General features: G+C 58.8%; 1 protein-coding gene across 2 annotated transcripts; it reads left to right on the top strand.

The window, feature by feature from the left end:
• Positions 1-1,761: 1,761 nt before the first annotated feature.
• FDXR (ferredoxin reductase) lies at positions 1,762-12,271 on the top strand. Of its 2 annotated transcripts, XM_032321489.1 has the most exons (13): positions 1,762-1,996; positions 2,568-2,686; positions 2,761-2,832; positions 7,954-8,049; positions 8,257-8,379; positions 8,528-8,641; positions 8,996-9,097; positions 9,875-9,982; positions 10,228-10,312; positions 10,449-10,648; positions 10,730-10,901; positions 11,534-11,704; positions 11,838-12,271. In XM_032321489.1, exons 1-13 carry the CDS (start codon positions 1,918-1,920, stop codon positions 11,966-11,968), a joined length of 1,572 nt encoding a protein of 523 aa, XP_032177380.1. In that variant the 5' UTR covers positions 1,762-1,917; the 3' UTR covers positions 11,969-12,271. The 2 variants fall into 2 exon arrangements, with proteins under 2 accessions (XP_032177380.1, XP_032177379.1); XM_032321488.1 differs by lacking the exon at positions 2,568-2,686 and having other exon boundaries at positions 1,798-1,996; positions 2,738-2,832.
• Positions 12,272-12,477: the final 206 nt, after the last annotated feature.

Here is a 12,477-nt window from a genome sequence, read left to right as displayed (position 1 = left end):
CTCAGTCACAACTACTGAAACACAACTACTTAAAGCACATTGAGCCACAGAAAATATGGAAAGAAGTGAGCATGACTGTGTGCCCATAAAACTTCAATTGAAGTTTAAGTAATTTTCACATGCCACAAGATATTATTCTTCACAATTCTTCATGCCACAAGATATTATTCTTCACAATTCCATTTAAGAATGGAAAAACCATTAGCTTGCACTAGTAGGAAAACAGGTGGTAGGCAGCATTTTGGCCTGCAAGCCATAGTTTGCTTTCTCCTGGTCTAGTGGGACAGACACAAAATACAATGACTTAGTAAAACCCAGAAGAGTATTTACTTCTCAGTAGGAGAGACGGGAAGTGACAAGGAAGCACATGTCCCATTTCTTGATTTCTTGAACCAGATGCTGGTTTATATGTTTACACCTTGTCAGTATATGTCTGTGATTTGTGCACTTTTCTGTTTGTTAGACTTCAATAAAAGACAATTAAAAAATGGGGGCGCCTGGGTGGCTCAGTGGGTTAAGCCTCTGCCTTCTACTCAGGTCATGATCTCAGGGTCCTGGGATAGAGCCCCGCATCAGGCTCTCTGCTCAGCGGGGAGTCTGCTTCCCCCCACTACCTCTCCGCCTGCTTGTGATCTCCGCCTGTCAAATAAATAAATAAATAAATAATCTTTAAAAAAAAAAATGATAAGGCCGGTGCCTGGGTGGCTCAGTCGATTAAGTGTCTGCCTTCAGCTCAGGTCACGATCTCAGGGTCCTGGGATGGGCCCCGCGATGGGCTCCCTGCTCAGCCGGGAGCCTGCGTCTCCCTCTCCCACTCCCCCTGCTTGTGTTCCCTCTCTCGCTGTCTGTCAAAAAAATAAAAATCTTGCAAAAAATGATAAGGCAGGGAGGCCTGGGTGGCTCAGTCGGTCACGCGTCTGCCTTCGGCTCGGGTCATGATCCCAGCGTCCTGGAATCCGGTTCCGCATCTGGCAGCCCGCACAGCGGGGAAGTCTGTGGTCTTTAATTTTGATCTCTCCATATATTTTGCATTAAAATCTCTTTTACCGTAATTACTGGGGTTTGGGGAGCCCCCTGAAATTCTGCACCCGAAACCCGTGCCTTAGCGGCCTCACCCTTAGTACCAGTCCAGTTGGGACAGGAGCGGAGGATCAGCTCACTCCTTAGCACCGAGGACAAGCCGCCCCTCCTTCCGTTTCTTCACCTACGTGGAGGGGAGGGGAGTGAGGCGGACCTTGAACTTGAAGGCTGAAAATGCTGCCTGAAAAAAAGAAAAAAAAAAGAAAGAAAGAAAAGCTGCCTGGCCCGAACTGGACAGCATGTGGCCGGGATCACACCCGCACTCGGGCCACGTGCTGCCAAGGCCCCAAAGGAGCCCTTTTTTCCCCCCGACTTCCGGGCTCTCTGGTTTTCACGCTAAGGGCAGGGAGGCGCCTTTGGAACTCGACTCGTGATTGGCTGGGAAAAAAACAGGCCCAGGCAGAGACCGGGATTGCGTGATCAGAGAGCGACGAGCGCCTTCGAGGGGGAGAGGCTAAGTAAAGTAAGCTCCTTCTTTATTGGCTCTCTCCATCAGACGGCATTGAAACAGCGATAGAGATTCGCTCTCGTTCAACGCTAGCCCTCCAGATGATTGGATGGGGGAGAAATTTAAGTCCCTAAACCTTGGACGTCCTGGGGGCGGGCCCTAAGCGATAGTGGGTGGATCCGCGGGCGGGCTTTTCATTTGGGGGTGGGATTCTTTCGGGGATTGGGGCGTGGCCTCCACGCTGTGCGTTCCCAGAGCGTGGGAGGGCGGGACTTGGGGGCGGGGGCAGGTCGGGGGCGGGGCCGGAGGCGCGCGGGGCACCGATACCCCGGCCCTGAGCACGGGGCGTCTCCGGGATCCTGTCCTCTGGCTGGTTGCTCTTCCCAGCCATGGCTCCGCGTTGCTGGCGCTGGTGGCACTGGTCGGCGTGGCGTCGGACCCGGCCGCCTCCCGCCGGGAGCACTCCGAGTAGGAGCAGGAACCTACCTGTAGGGCTAAACGGCAGCGCGGGGAGGCCGGCGAGGGTCAAGTGTGGGGGCTGGAGCGGAGCTGGGGCAGGGCTGGAGAGGGGCGAGAGGGGGCCAGGGGCGAAACCGGAGGGGCCACTCCTACGGACGAGATTGGCGTGGTGTACGGGGGCAGGGGGGAGCCTGTGCGGTCAGATGTGTGTCAACAAAAAGGTAAGGAGAGACCGTGAGGTGCCCAGGTGTGAGACCGGGTGAATGGGGGTTATATGGAGGTCTGGGAGCCGAGAGCGAACTCTGAGGTAGAACAGGGGTCTGTAGGAAAGACAGGGGTCTATATGAGCACTGCAGCTTTCTGTGGGGAGAGAGAGTGGGCAGAAGAGGTACAATCGGGCATCGTGGGAGATCCACAATTGGGATCGTTTAGAGGCTGTTGGAAGGACCGGGTATTCTGGCTGGGTGGGAACCCTGGAAGAAAAGTGAAGTACTGTGTAGGGCAGCTTGAGGGGTGATGGGGGTTGTTGAGTGGACACAGGAAATTCATGGGTGAAATCCCGGGCTCTGGATGAAGACAGTCTTTGGGGGTTCAGATGAAGTAAGGGATCCTGCAAACGCCAAAGCTTTGGGGAAAAAGAGGAGGAGCGTGCAAATGAGGGTGAAGCTTGGGAAGCTCCAGCTTCTGCCTGAGGCTGCTGTTGGTTTGGGAAGTGCTGACCTCACCTCCATCCCTACCCTCCCCCACCAGGCTGGCAGCAGTTCTCTACACAGGAGCAGGGACCCCAGATCTGTGTGGTGGGCAGTGGCCCAGCTGGCTTCTATACCACCCAACACCTGCTGAAGGTAAGCTACCTTTTCCTGGTTCCCTCTCCCATGATTCACCTGCTGCTCCAATCCTGAGGGCAAGTCCCACCCCCTTCGAGTTTTAAAAGGACTCTTGGATCCTGGATGTGCTGGAAAGGGGCTCCCAGCACATCTAGACTGGACACTCCCTATATGCTTCGTCACCTGCATCCGGGGCTCCCCACTCTGGGTCCTCAGCTATGGAACCAGCGGTCAGTGGGAGATGGCCTGCTCTGCCACCTTGGCCAAGCCCTTCACAGAGTTTACGCAGACCTGCAGATGACTTTGTCCTGCCCCTCATCTTCCCTTCTTCTCTCTTTCCCCTCTGTCCTCAACATCCTGCGTCTTGAGGCTGTCCCCTCTTCTCACGGTTTCCTGTCCCTGGAGCCACCTTGTTGTGCCTTGGCCTCCCCATGCTATGTTGTTCTTTTAGCCTGCTCTCCACCTGCCATTCCTCCCACCCCAAGGTCGGAACCTCAAGGCTTAACAGTGTTGGCCTTGCTGGGCAGGGCCCCAAGGCTGCCGGTTACCCTTGAGACTTGGGCAGATCGGGGTGGGAGGGAGGAGGGAGGGGAACCATGGATGAGAGGGGAAGAGGGAGACCCAGGCTGACTAAGACATGACACAGTGCCCATGCTTTGGGGGGACTTGGAGTATCTGTGGAGAGACAGGAGGAAGAATGAATATATTAATTGTACACACATATATGCAGAAACTGAAAAGGGGGGGTAACCAATTGTCCTAATTTGCCTACGACATGGAGCCAGTGTTAAAGCTGGGAGGGCCTTGGGGAGCCCAGCATGAGGTGGACACTCTGCTGAAAAGTGACCTAAACACGGCTTCCCAGCAACACAGGTGATAGAGCTCATTCCTGAGATGTGACCAGCATGGGCTGGGTTAGGCACAGTGGGTCAAGAAAGGGTTTCCTGGAGCAGGTGCATTTGAGCTTCGTTGAAGGAGGCCGTGGACTCTGGAGAGGACCTGCCACATGTAGGAGGTCATGCGCGGACAAGAAGATTTGTGATAGAACAGCCCTGGGCCCTGGGATGGAGACCAGGAGTCCCACGGGGTCTGGGGAGATCCTGGAGGGCTTTGTGTAAGGTACACTTGCGAGCTGAGCCTGAAATTTGGGGAGTGAGGAGAGTGGGCCTCCCACGCAGGCTTCTCGGTGCCCCTGGTGGGAGGGATGGCCCTGGCCGGCACTCGCTGGCACACACTTGCACGCACTTTCCTTGCACGCGCTGGGGGATGGATAGAGGGGCCCGTCACAGCCCATCCTTGCCCACTGCAAATTCCACGCTACTGGCTGTGCTCCCGAGATAGAAATGTGCACAACGCACATGGGACAGTGGCATTTAGCTGAGCCGGGTGTTGTATGGCATCTTGTCTCCCCATGCGAACTTTTGAAGCTGGTGTCATGACTCTGACTTTGCCAGTGAGGACACTGAGGCTGAGCGACATTGCCCAGGGTCCCCATCTGGACAGGGAAGACGCTAAGATCTGAGTGCAGGCAGTTTGATGGCAGAGCTGCTCTTTCTTTCTTTCTTTCTTTTTTTTTTTTTTAAGATTTTATTTATTTATTTGACAGACAGAGATCACAAGTAGGCAGAGAGACAGGCAGAGAGAGAGAGGAGGAAGCAGGTTCCCCGCTGAGCAGAGAGACCGATGCGGGGCTCGATCCCAGGACCCTGAGTCCATAACCTGAGCTGAAGGCAGGGGCTTAACCCACTGAGCCACCCAGGCGCCCTCTTTCTTTTTTTCTTTTTTAAATTAAAAAATTTTATTTTGGGGCACCTGGCTGACTCAGAAGACCGTGCGACTCTTGATCTTGGGGTCATGAGGTCAAGCCCCACATTGGGTATAGAGAGACTTAAATAAGTAATACGTTTAAAATGTATTTTCTTTTTTTTTTTTTTTTAAGATTTTATTTTTTTATTTATTTGACAGAGAGAGGGAGATGACAAGTAGGCAGAGAGGCAGGCAGAGAGAGAGGGGGAAGCAGGCTCCCCGCCGAGCAGAGAGCCCGATGCGGGACTCGATCCCAGGACCCTGAGATCATGACCTGAGCCGAAGGCAGAGGCCTAACCCACTGAGCCACTCATGCACCCTAAAATGTATTTTCATTGAACTATGGTTGATACACAATGTTACATCAGTTTCAGGTGTTTAATATAGCGATTCTCCAGGATTCTGTATGCGAGGAACTTAGGCTCCCCACTAGTGTGGCCCCATCTGGCACCATACAGCACTTTTACCATGCCATCGACTATGTTCCCTATGCTGTGCCTTTCATCCCTGTGACTTACCTGTTCCATAACTGGAAGCCTGTACCTCCTCCTCCCCCTCCCCCATTTTGCCCAACCCCCCATCCCATCCTTGCTGGCACCCACCACTCTGTTCTCTGTATTTATGGGTCAGAGCTGCTTTTCAGTACCAGGTGAGGCTCTCCATTCCGCAGTGAGCTATTGGACACTGACATGTTCCAGGCATAGGCTCAACCCTAGGAACGTGGGTACGAGCAGGACAGACATAGCCCCTATGCCCGAGGACATACATGACAGCCTCATGGGGCATGGCTTGTGGTGTGGAGGGGAAGAGGGTTTATCCAGGTACTGAGGCTCTGATAGTGCAAGGTGTAGGGGTGGTGTACAGGGAGCTGAGCCCAGCTCAGCCTGGAGGAAGAGATGTCCACATTGCTTTCCGAAGGACAGAAGCTGCCAGGTGGACGAGGGGTGGGTGACAGGCAAGAGAGTCCCAGACACAGAGACAAAGGCCCAGAGGGAGGAGAGGGCTCCTTCCGGGACACGTGACGTGGGGAAGAAAGGCTTGTGGGTAAGGGTGGAGGGCTGATGGAGGAGACAAGTGGGCCAGTGGAGGAGGCAGGTGGGCCCAGATCCAGGGTTCCTTGGAAGCCGCTAACCAGGCTTAGAGGCAGGCAGCGTCCTGTGGTGCTGTCCACTGCTGTCTCCTTCCAGCAGAGTCCTCTCGGGAGAGTTACCAACGTGCTCAGACCTAATCAAACTGTTGACTCCAAGGCTGGAACCTGGGAATTAACAGTTTTAAATGAACACTCAGGGGGTCCTGAAGCCCGCTGTTCTGGGTATAGTTGGCTTCACTGAAAGGTTTTAGGCAAGCACCCCATTTTAGACCCGGAGCTCTCTCTGCTTCTAGGGCCGACGGTGGGGTGGGGAGGCAGGGCCTGTGGCTAGGAGAGCAACGGAGAGCTGCTGAGGGGGCGATGGGGAGGGGAAGATAGGCGACTGACTGGGCAGGGTTGAGGGGAGTCGGGGATGAACCCCAGGTTCTGGCTCTGGCCCCAGATGGATGGGTTGGGAAGGGAACCCCAGAGCAGGAGGAAAGAGTTTTGGGGCAGGGGGAGTTGACTTGCGTCTGGGTGGGTTTGAGGAGTCTGCAGTGTTGTCCAGGGCTGACAGGTTTGGAGGGGGCAGCCCAGCAGGGGAGAGAGTGAAACATCGCATGTCTGCAGGCATCCGAGGTCATAGGAGGGAGTAGACGGAGCTTCCCCAGGGAATGTGTCCAGGGGTGGGAGGGGTCCCACACTGAAAGAACCTCAGAGAGTGTTTTCATTAGAAGGGGGCAGAAGAAAAGAAGCCCGAGGAAGAAGAGCCAGAGAGGGAGGGAGCTGAGTTAGGAAAGAACGGGTTCCCTGAAGACAAGGTCAGCTGGGAGAGGGGTCCAGTAAACACGCCAGCAGGCCTAGCATTGCGGAGGTGGCCTTGGACAGGGCAGCGTGACCCGGAGCCATAGCAGGAAACGATGGAAGATCAAGGCGAAAAGCCGCGCTGTGTGTGGCAGGGGCTGCCAGGCCGAGCAGTCTGAACTTTCTCCCTTGGCCGGGAACGTTCACGGGCAAGGCGGTGACGTCCAACAGTAGTAGGAAAGGGCAGCTTTCGGACTGAGCACCCACAGTGGGTCGGGTGCTGGGCTAAGTGCTTCAGGCCTTGCTCTTTAACGACAAGTTCAGAAACATTCCCTGGGTTGGTCCCTGATGTGTGGGTGCAGCGCCAGTGGCTGTGAAGGAGGGGTTCGGGCGCTACCTGGGGCTGGCAGGGGTGGGGAGTGGAGGAGGCCGGAAGGGCGGATGGGTGGTGGGTGGTGGGGCCCTGGACTTAGGTGCGGGTAGCGGAGCGGAGCACAAGAGGCGATTTAAACAAAGGTGAGTGTGAGCCTTTGTAGGGGTGACTGTAGGGGCGACTGGGGGGCCGGCGCGCATTTGGCCCGAGTCCCACAGAGCTGGGGTGTCACCGCAAGAGCCCAGGATGGGGTGAAGGCAGGGCAGTGTCCTATCCATAGAAACCCCAAATCTTGACTCCAGATCTGCGTCTCTCACTGTCTTGACCTTTTGGATGCTTTCCGACGACCCAGAGCAGGGGCTCTTATCTGTCCCAGTGTGCAGAGCAAGAGTCTGAGACCCAGGCAGGTCTTGGGACAGGCCAGGGCCATGTGGCTGGTTGGTGGCAGAGCCAGACCCGACCTCTCTGCCCAGCCTCAACCCCTTGCCTCGCCTGTGACCCCTCTAGGTGCTCCAGAGGGTGGGCGAGGTGGGACCACTGTGTAAGTGAGCTCGTTTTTCCTAAGAGGGAGACTGAGCCATTTCCATACCCCTCAGACCCCAGGAGCCCTGGCTGTGTGCCCCACCCACGTCTTGGTGGTCCCTTTCCCACCAGGATGGTTCTGGAGACTAGAGCTAGGGGCAGTATGCATTTCAAAGGGCAGTTATCCGCTTGTCAGACTGGCTGGGCGTTTCTAGAACTATCAGAGGGTTCTAGGGCAGGGCTGTGTGTCAGGTCTGACCCAAGCAGATGAAGACGTTCCCCTCAAACGACTCCAGGGGCGGGGGAGCTGCCTCCTCCTCCTCAGTGGGCCAGAGTCCTTGCCGACTCGATGGGCCGGCAGTCCCAAGGTCAGGCCTCAGTTACCCAGGTTTCTCTGCCGCCCCACTCCTCAGATGGGCTCTCCAGGCGAATGGGGAGTCGGGGGCCTCTCTTTCTCCTTGTGTCCTCAGCGCCCCGAGCCAGGCTCTCCTGCCATGTCGGGGAAGGGGGGACCCGTAGGGCCCCGCCTCTCCCTTCGCCCCACCAGCTGCCACCCTCTCCCCAGCACCATCCCCGGGCCCACGTGGACATCTACGAGAAGCAGCTGGTGCCCTTCGGTCTGGTGCGCTTTGGCGTGGCACCCGACCACCCCGAGGTGAAGGTGGGTCTCTCTGGGCCAGAGGAGGGGTTTGGGGACTTCGGTCAAGGTAAGGACGGAAGGGAGCTTCCTGGCTGCATGGAGTGACCGCAGGCCCTCTGTGCGCATGCCATGCAGGTTCCCTTCCTGGGGATTCTGGGAGGTGGGGTTGGCACAGGCGAGATCCCCGGAGTGCCCCACCCGTAACCCCTTCCCTTCGGGGCCCGGCAGAATGTCATCAACACCTTCACCCAGACGGCTCGCTCGGACCGCTGTGCCTTCCGTGGCAATGTGGTGGTCGGCAGGGACGTGGCCGTGTCGGAGCTGCAGGCGGCCTACCATGCTGTGGTGCTGGTGAGTGCCAACGGCGCGTGGAAGGTGGCGGGGCAGAGGCCCAAACCTCGGCTGGGGCCCGGGGTGGCGGCTCGGGAGGACTTGGAAGGGGGCCTCCAGGGTCTGCCAGGCCCTTAGCTGGTGCCAAGCCCTTGGGGTCTTTCTTCAGAGTTATGGAGCAGAGGACCATCAGGCCCTGGAAATTCCTGGGGAGGAGCTGCCTGGAGTATTCTCGGCCCGGGCCTTTGTGGGCTGGTACAATGGGCTTCCTGAGAACCGGGAGGTGAGTTCCGGGAGCACTCCTGCTACCTCTTCCTCCCCGCTCCTCAGCCAGGGCCAGGGGCCGCTCTTGAGTGCCACTGGCTGGGGGACGAGGGAACCACTGTCCCACCCTGGGAGGCTCCTAGGGAAATGCGATGTGAGCCGCCCTGCGGCCTGAGGGGAGGGTCAAGCAGGGGAGGCTTCTGGGAGAAGGTGGGGCTGGGTAGGACAGCAGGGGCATCAGCTGAGGCTCAGGTGGGGTGGGCTTTCTGGGTGTGGGGAAGCCTGGGGGCTCAGCTGCTGACTGGGCCGGAGCCGAGATCAGCCTGACTGGGGCCCAGGCTAGGGGAGCCCTACCCAGCCGTCTCCCTACCAGCTGGCACCAGACCTGAGCTGTGACACAGCCGTGATCCTGGGGCAAGGGAACGTGGCTCTGGATGTGGCCCGGATCCTGCTGACCCCCCCTGGGCACCTGGAGGTGAGTGGGCAGGTCAGGGGCTGGAGGGGTGGAGCTGGGGTCACAGCGGGGAGAGGGCACCGCTGCCTGCAGGGTCCACACCTCACCCTCCAAGCTGAGCTCAGTGCCTCTATTTCCCTCTGGTGCCAGGCAGAGGTCTCCTGAAGGGCTGCCCTTGAGCTTGCTTCATACTGTTTCCGCTTTGCTTTCTGCACTCCAGCTACATGGATGGACCTTTGAAAACAACAACAATTCAGTGTGTACACATCACTCCCTCCGCCCGTTAACCTGTGTTCATCTTTCAGTTCTTGGCTCAGTTGTCGCTTCCTCCAGGAAGCCCTCCAGTACCACCTAAAGAGGTCCATTTCCCTGTAATACCTTCTTCTCATAGATTTGTTTACTTCTCTTCCAAAGCGTGGTGTCACCACTACAATTTTATACTTGTTAATGAATGGTTGACGAGTATCACCATCTCCACCAGATCAGAAGCTCTGTGAGGGCGGCACCATGTCTCTTCCGCTTACCGTTGACACCCCACCCCACCCCCACGCCCCTTGCCTAGGGCCTGGTTCTTGCTGAGCACTGAAGAAACACCTGTTGAATGAGGCCCCTGAGCCTGGTTTGCTCCTAGCTGGAGCCCTTTGCAGAACTGGAGGCAGTGCTCCATCTGGCCGCCAGGAGGCGCCGTGGTGCCGTTCCAGGCCGCAGACCTCCCCGCTGAGGGTAGAAACACTGCAGAATGCAAAGGCCCCTTGCCTTGTCAGCGTCTGATGACTTCACGGCCTCCTTTTGTGCCAGAAAACGGACATCACAGAGGCTGCCCTGGGGGCACTGAGGCAGAGTCGGGTGAAGACGGTGTGGATAGTGGGCCGCCGTGGACCCCTGCAAGTGGCCTTCACCATTAAGGTGCTGGGGCCAGAGGGGGGTCCGTGTCCAAATAGATGGTTTGCCCTGGGGAGGTGTGGCAGGACCGAGCCCCCGGGGACGGCTGCTGCCTGGAGCGGAAGAGGGGGGAGCCAGGCAGGGCCCCGGGGCCTGGTGCCTTCTGTGGTAGGTGGCGGTGGTGTCTCCCATCCAGGCTGGGCTCTGGGGTGGGCTTAGAGGGGACCGTGCTCTGGCCCTGAACTCCTCCCCTACCTCCCACCCCCAAGGAGCTTCGGGAGATGATTCAGTTACCGGGAACCCGGCCCATGTTGGATCCTGCGGATTTCTTGGGCCTTCAGGACAGAATCAAGGGTGAGGGGCCCTGACCTGGCCCCCTAGGTCACCGGGGAGGGGATGGTCTAGGTCAGAGAGGGCATGGGGGAGCGCTTTGGGGGAGAGGGCTGTAATCTGGGGACAGGCCTGCCTGAGCCCTTTTCACTGCTGACAGAGCTCCCCCGCCAGAGGAAGCGGCTGACAGAACTTCTGCTTCGAACAGCCACGGAGAAGCCAGGGGCGGAGGAGGCTGCCCGCCAGGCATCGGCCGCCCGCACCTGGGGCCTCCGCTTCTTCCGAAGCCCCCAGCAGGTGCTGCCCTCACCAGGCGGGCGACGGGTAGCTGGCATCCGCCTGGCGGTCACCAGACTGGAGGTGAGTCTCGCGTGCCCCAGTGACACCCGCTTCTCAAGTCTCCCCACCCCAGCCTGGTGTGGCCTACACTCTCCTCAACAGGGTGTTGGTGAGGCTGCCCGCGCAGCGCCCACGGGAGACACGGAGGACCTCCCTTGTGGGCTGGTACTGAGCAGTGTTGGGTACAAGAGCCGTCCCATCGACCCCAACGTGCCCTTTGACCCCAAACTTGGGGTCATCCCCAATATGGAAGGCCGGGTTCTAGGCGTGCCAGGTGAGAGGGTGCAGGGAGGCTGGGCAGCAAATTGTCATCGGGGATGGAGGGGCTGGCGTCTCCTGTTTGTTCATTCGGCCGGTGACACACACTAGGAAGCTGCTTGGAGCCGGGCCCTGTACCCGGACCCCGTCCTGGGGCCCAGCTACCCTCCCTGTGGCTGGAGCTGGGAGGGACGGTCCCCAGACGGGCCGACAGGCCCACGTGTGCTGGCTCACCTCGTCGTGCAGTTGAGGGGCCTGCTCGGATGTGCGGGGCTGGGGTTGGAGATCACACGGCAGCCCCTGTCCTCCGGGGTGCTCCAGTCTGATTAGACACCCGCGTGCCTGCCTCCTTGTTCGTCCTGTTCGCGGTTCGAAGGGCCTGCTGAGGCTGCGCGCGGGGCAGGACCCATCCCCCACCCTCGGGGAGCCCCTAGGCGACAGCAAGACGGAAGGGGAAGGGGTGTTATGGTAGGAACAGGCTGAGAGGGGTCTGGGACGCTGGGCCGGGAGCCACAATGGGCCCAGGTGACTCAGGGCTGCCGGGAGGACTTGGAATGTGCGGATGTGTGTGCATGTGTGCATATGCACGTGTGTGTAAACTGGGGGACTCAGGCTGGCCTTTCCTGACCCTGCGCTGTCCCTTGCCAGGACTCTACTGCAGCGGCTGGGTGAAGCGGGGGCCCACGGGGGTCATTGCCACTACCATGACTGACAGCTTCCTCACCGGCCAGATGCTGCTGCAGGACCTGAAGGCGGGGCTGCTGCCATCTGGTCCCCGGCCTGGCTACGCGGCCATCGAGGCCCTGCTCAGCAGCCGAGGTCTGGGCCCTGTGTGAGCTCTTGGGAGGCGTGGTGGGCAGACCTAGGCCTTTGCACTGTTGGGAGGGGGTGCTCTGGGCTGGGGGCGGAAGAGGAGGAGGGGAGGCAGTGACTCATCTTTCCTGTGCCACAGGGGTCCAGCCTGTCTCTTTCTCGGACTGGGAGAAGCTGGATGCCGAGGAGGTGTCCCGGGGCAAGGGTGCTGGGAAGCCCAGGGAGAAGCTGCTGGATCCTCAGGAGATGCTGCGGCTGCTGGGGCGCTGAGCCTATATCCCAGCCTGGCTGGCAGGGAGAGAAGGCACGCTGTGCCCGGGCGAGGGCCTGGGTCAGTCAGCGGGACTCTGTGCCATGGCTGTGTCACCTGCCCACCCTGGCACCTGATCTTGGCTGCCTCTTTTCCAGGGGCCTCTGAGCACTTGCTCCTGGTGGAGGGTTGCCCTTGGCAGAGATAACCTTAGGGATGGGTGGAGGTGCGGGCTGACTCTCCCCCCTCCCAACTCTCTCGTCTCAGACTGCAGAGGGTCTCCAGGTCAGGAACAGGCTGGAAATAAAACAGCTATAATGGAAGGCCAGTGGTTGATGTGCGGCTTCTTTTGGGGCTCGGGGTCACCTTCCAGCCACAGCTCCCCTCCGGTCACCAGGTGGCGCTGCAGAGCCAGCTCCCTGCTCGGGGGCCTCTTGGGGGCTTCAGCGGGGTTGGCAGCCAGGCCTGGAACCCACTGTCCCTCTCTGGGCTTGGCTCTGCTGCTGCCGCCTGCCTGCCTGCCTTCTGT

This window comes from Mustela erminea, chromosome 18 (assembly GCF_009829155.1).
Source record: "Mustela erminea isolate mMusErm1 chromosome 18, mMusErm1.Pri, whole genome shotgun sequence".
Classification (NCBI taxonomy): Eukaryota; Metazoa; Chordata; class Mammalia; order Carnivora; family Mustelidae; genus Mustela; species Mustela erminea.
This window is presented reverse-complemented; position numbering and strand designations above follow the sequence as displayed.

What these genes read in the sequence shown, in the direction of transcription:
- FDXR (XM_032321489.1), top strand. Translation starts at nt 1,918, where the DNA reads ATGGCTCCGCGTTGCTGGCGCTGGTGGCACTGGTCGGCGTGGCGTCGG. An exon ending in AAGTGGCCTTCACCATTAAG is followed by an intron (nt 9,983 to 10,227) that starts GTGCTGGGGCCA and finishes CCCACCCCCAAG; the next exon opens with GAGCTTCGGGAGATGATTCA. An exon ending in CCGGGTTCTAGGCGTGCCAG is followed by an intron (nt 10,902 to 11,533) that starts GTGAGAGGGTGC and finishes GTCCCTTGCCAG; the next exon opens with GACTCTACTGCAGCGGCTGG.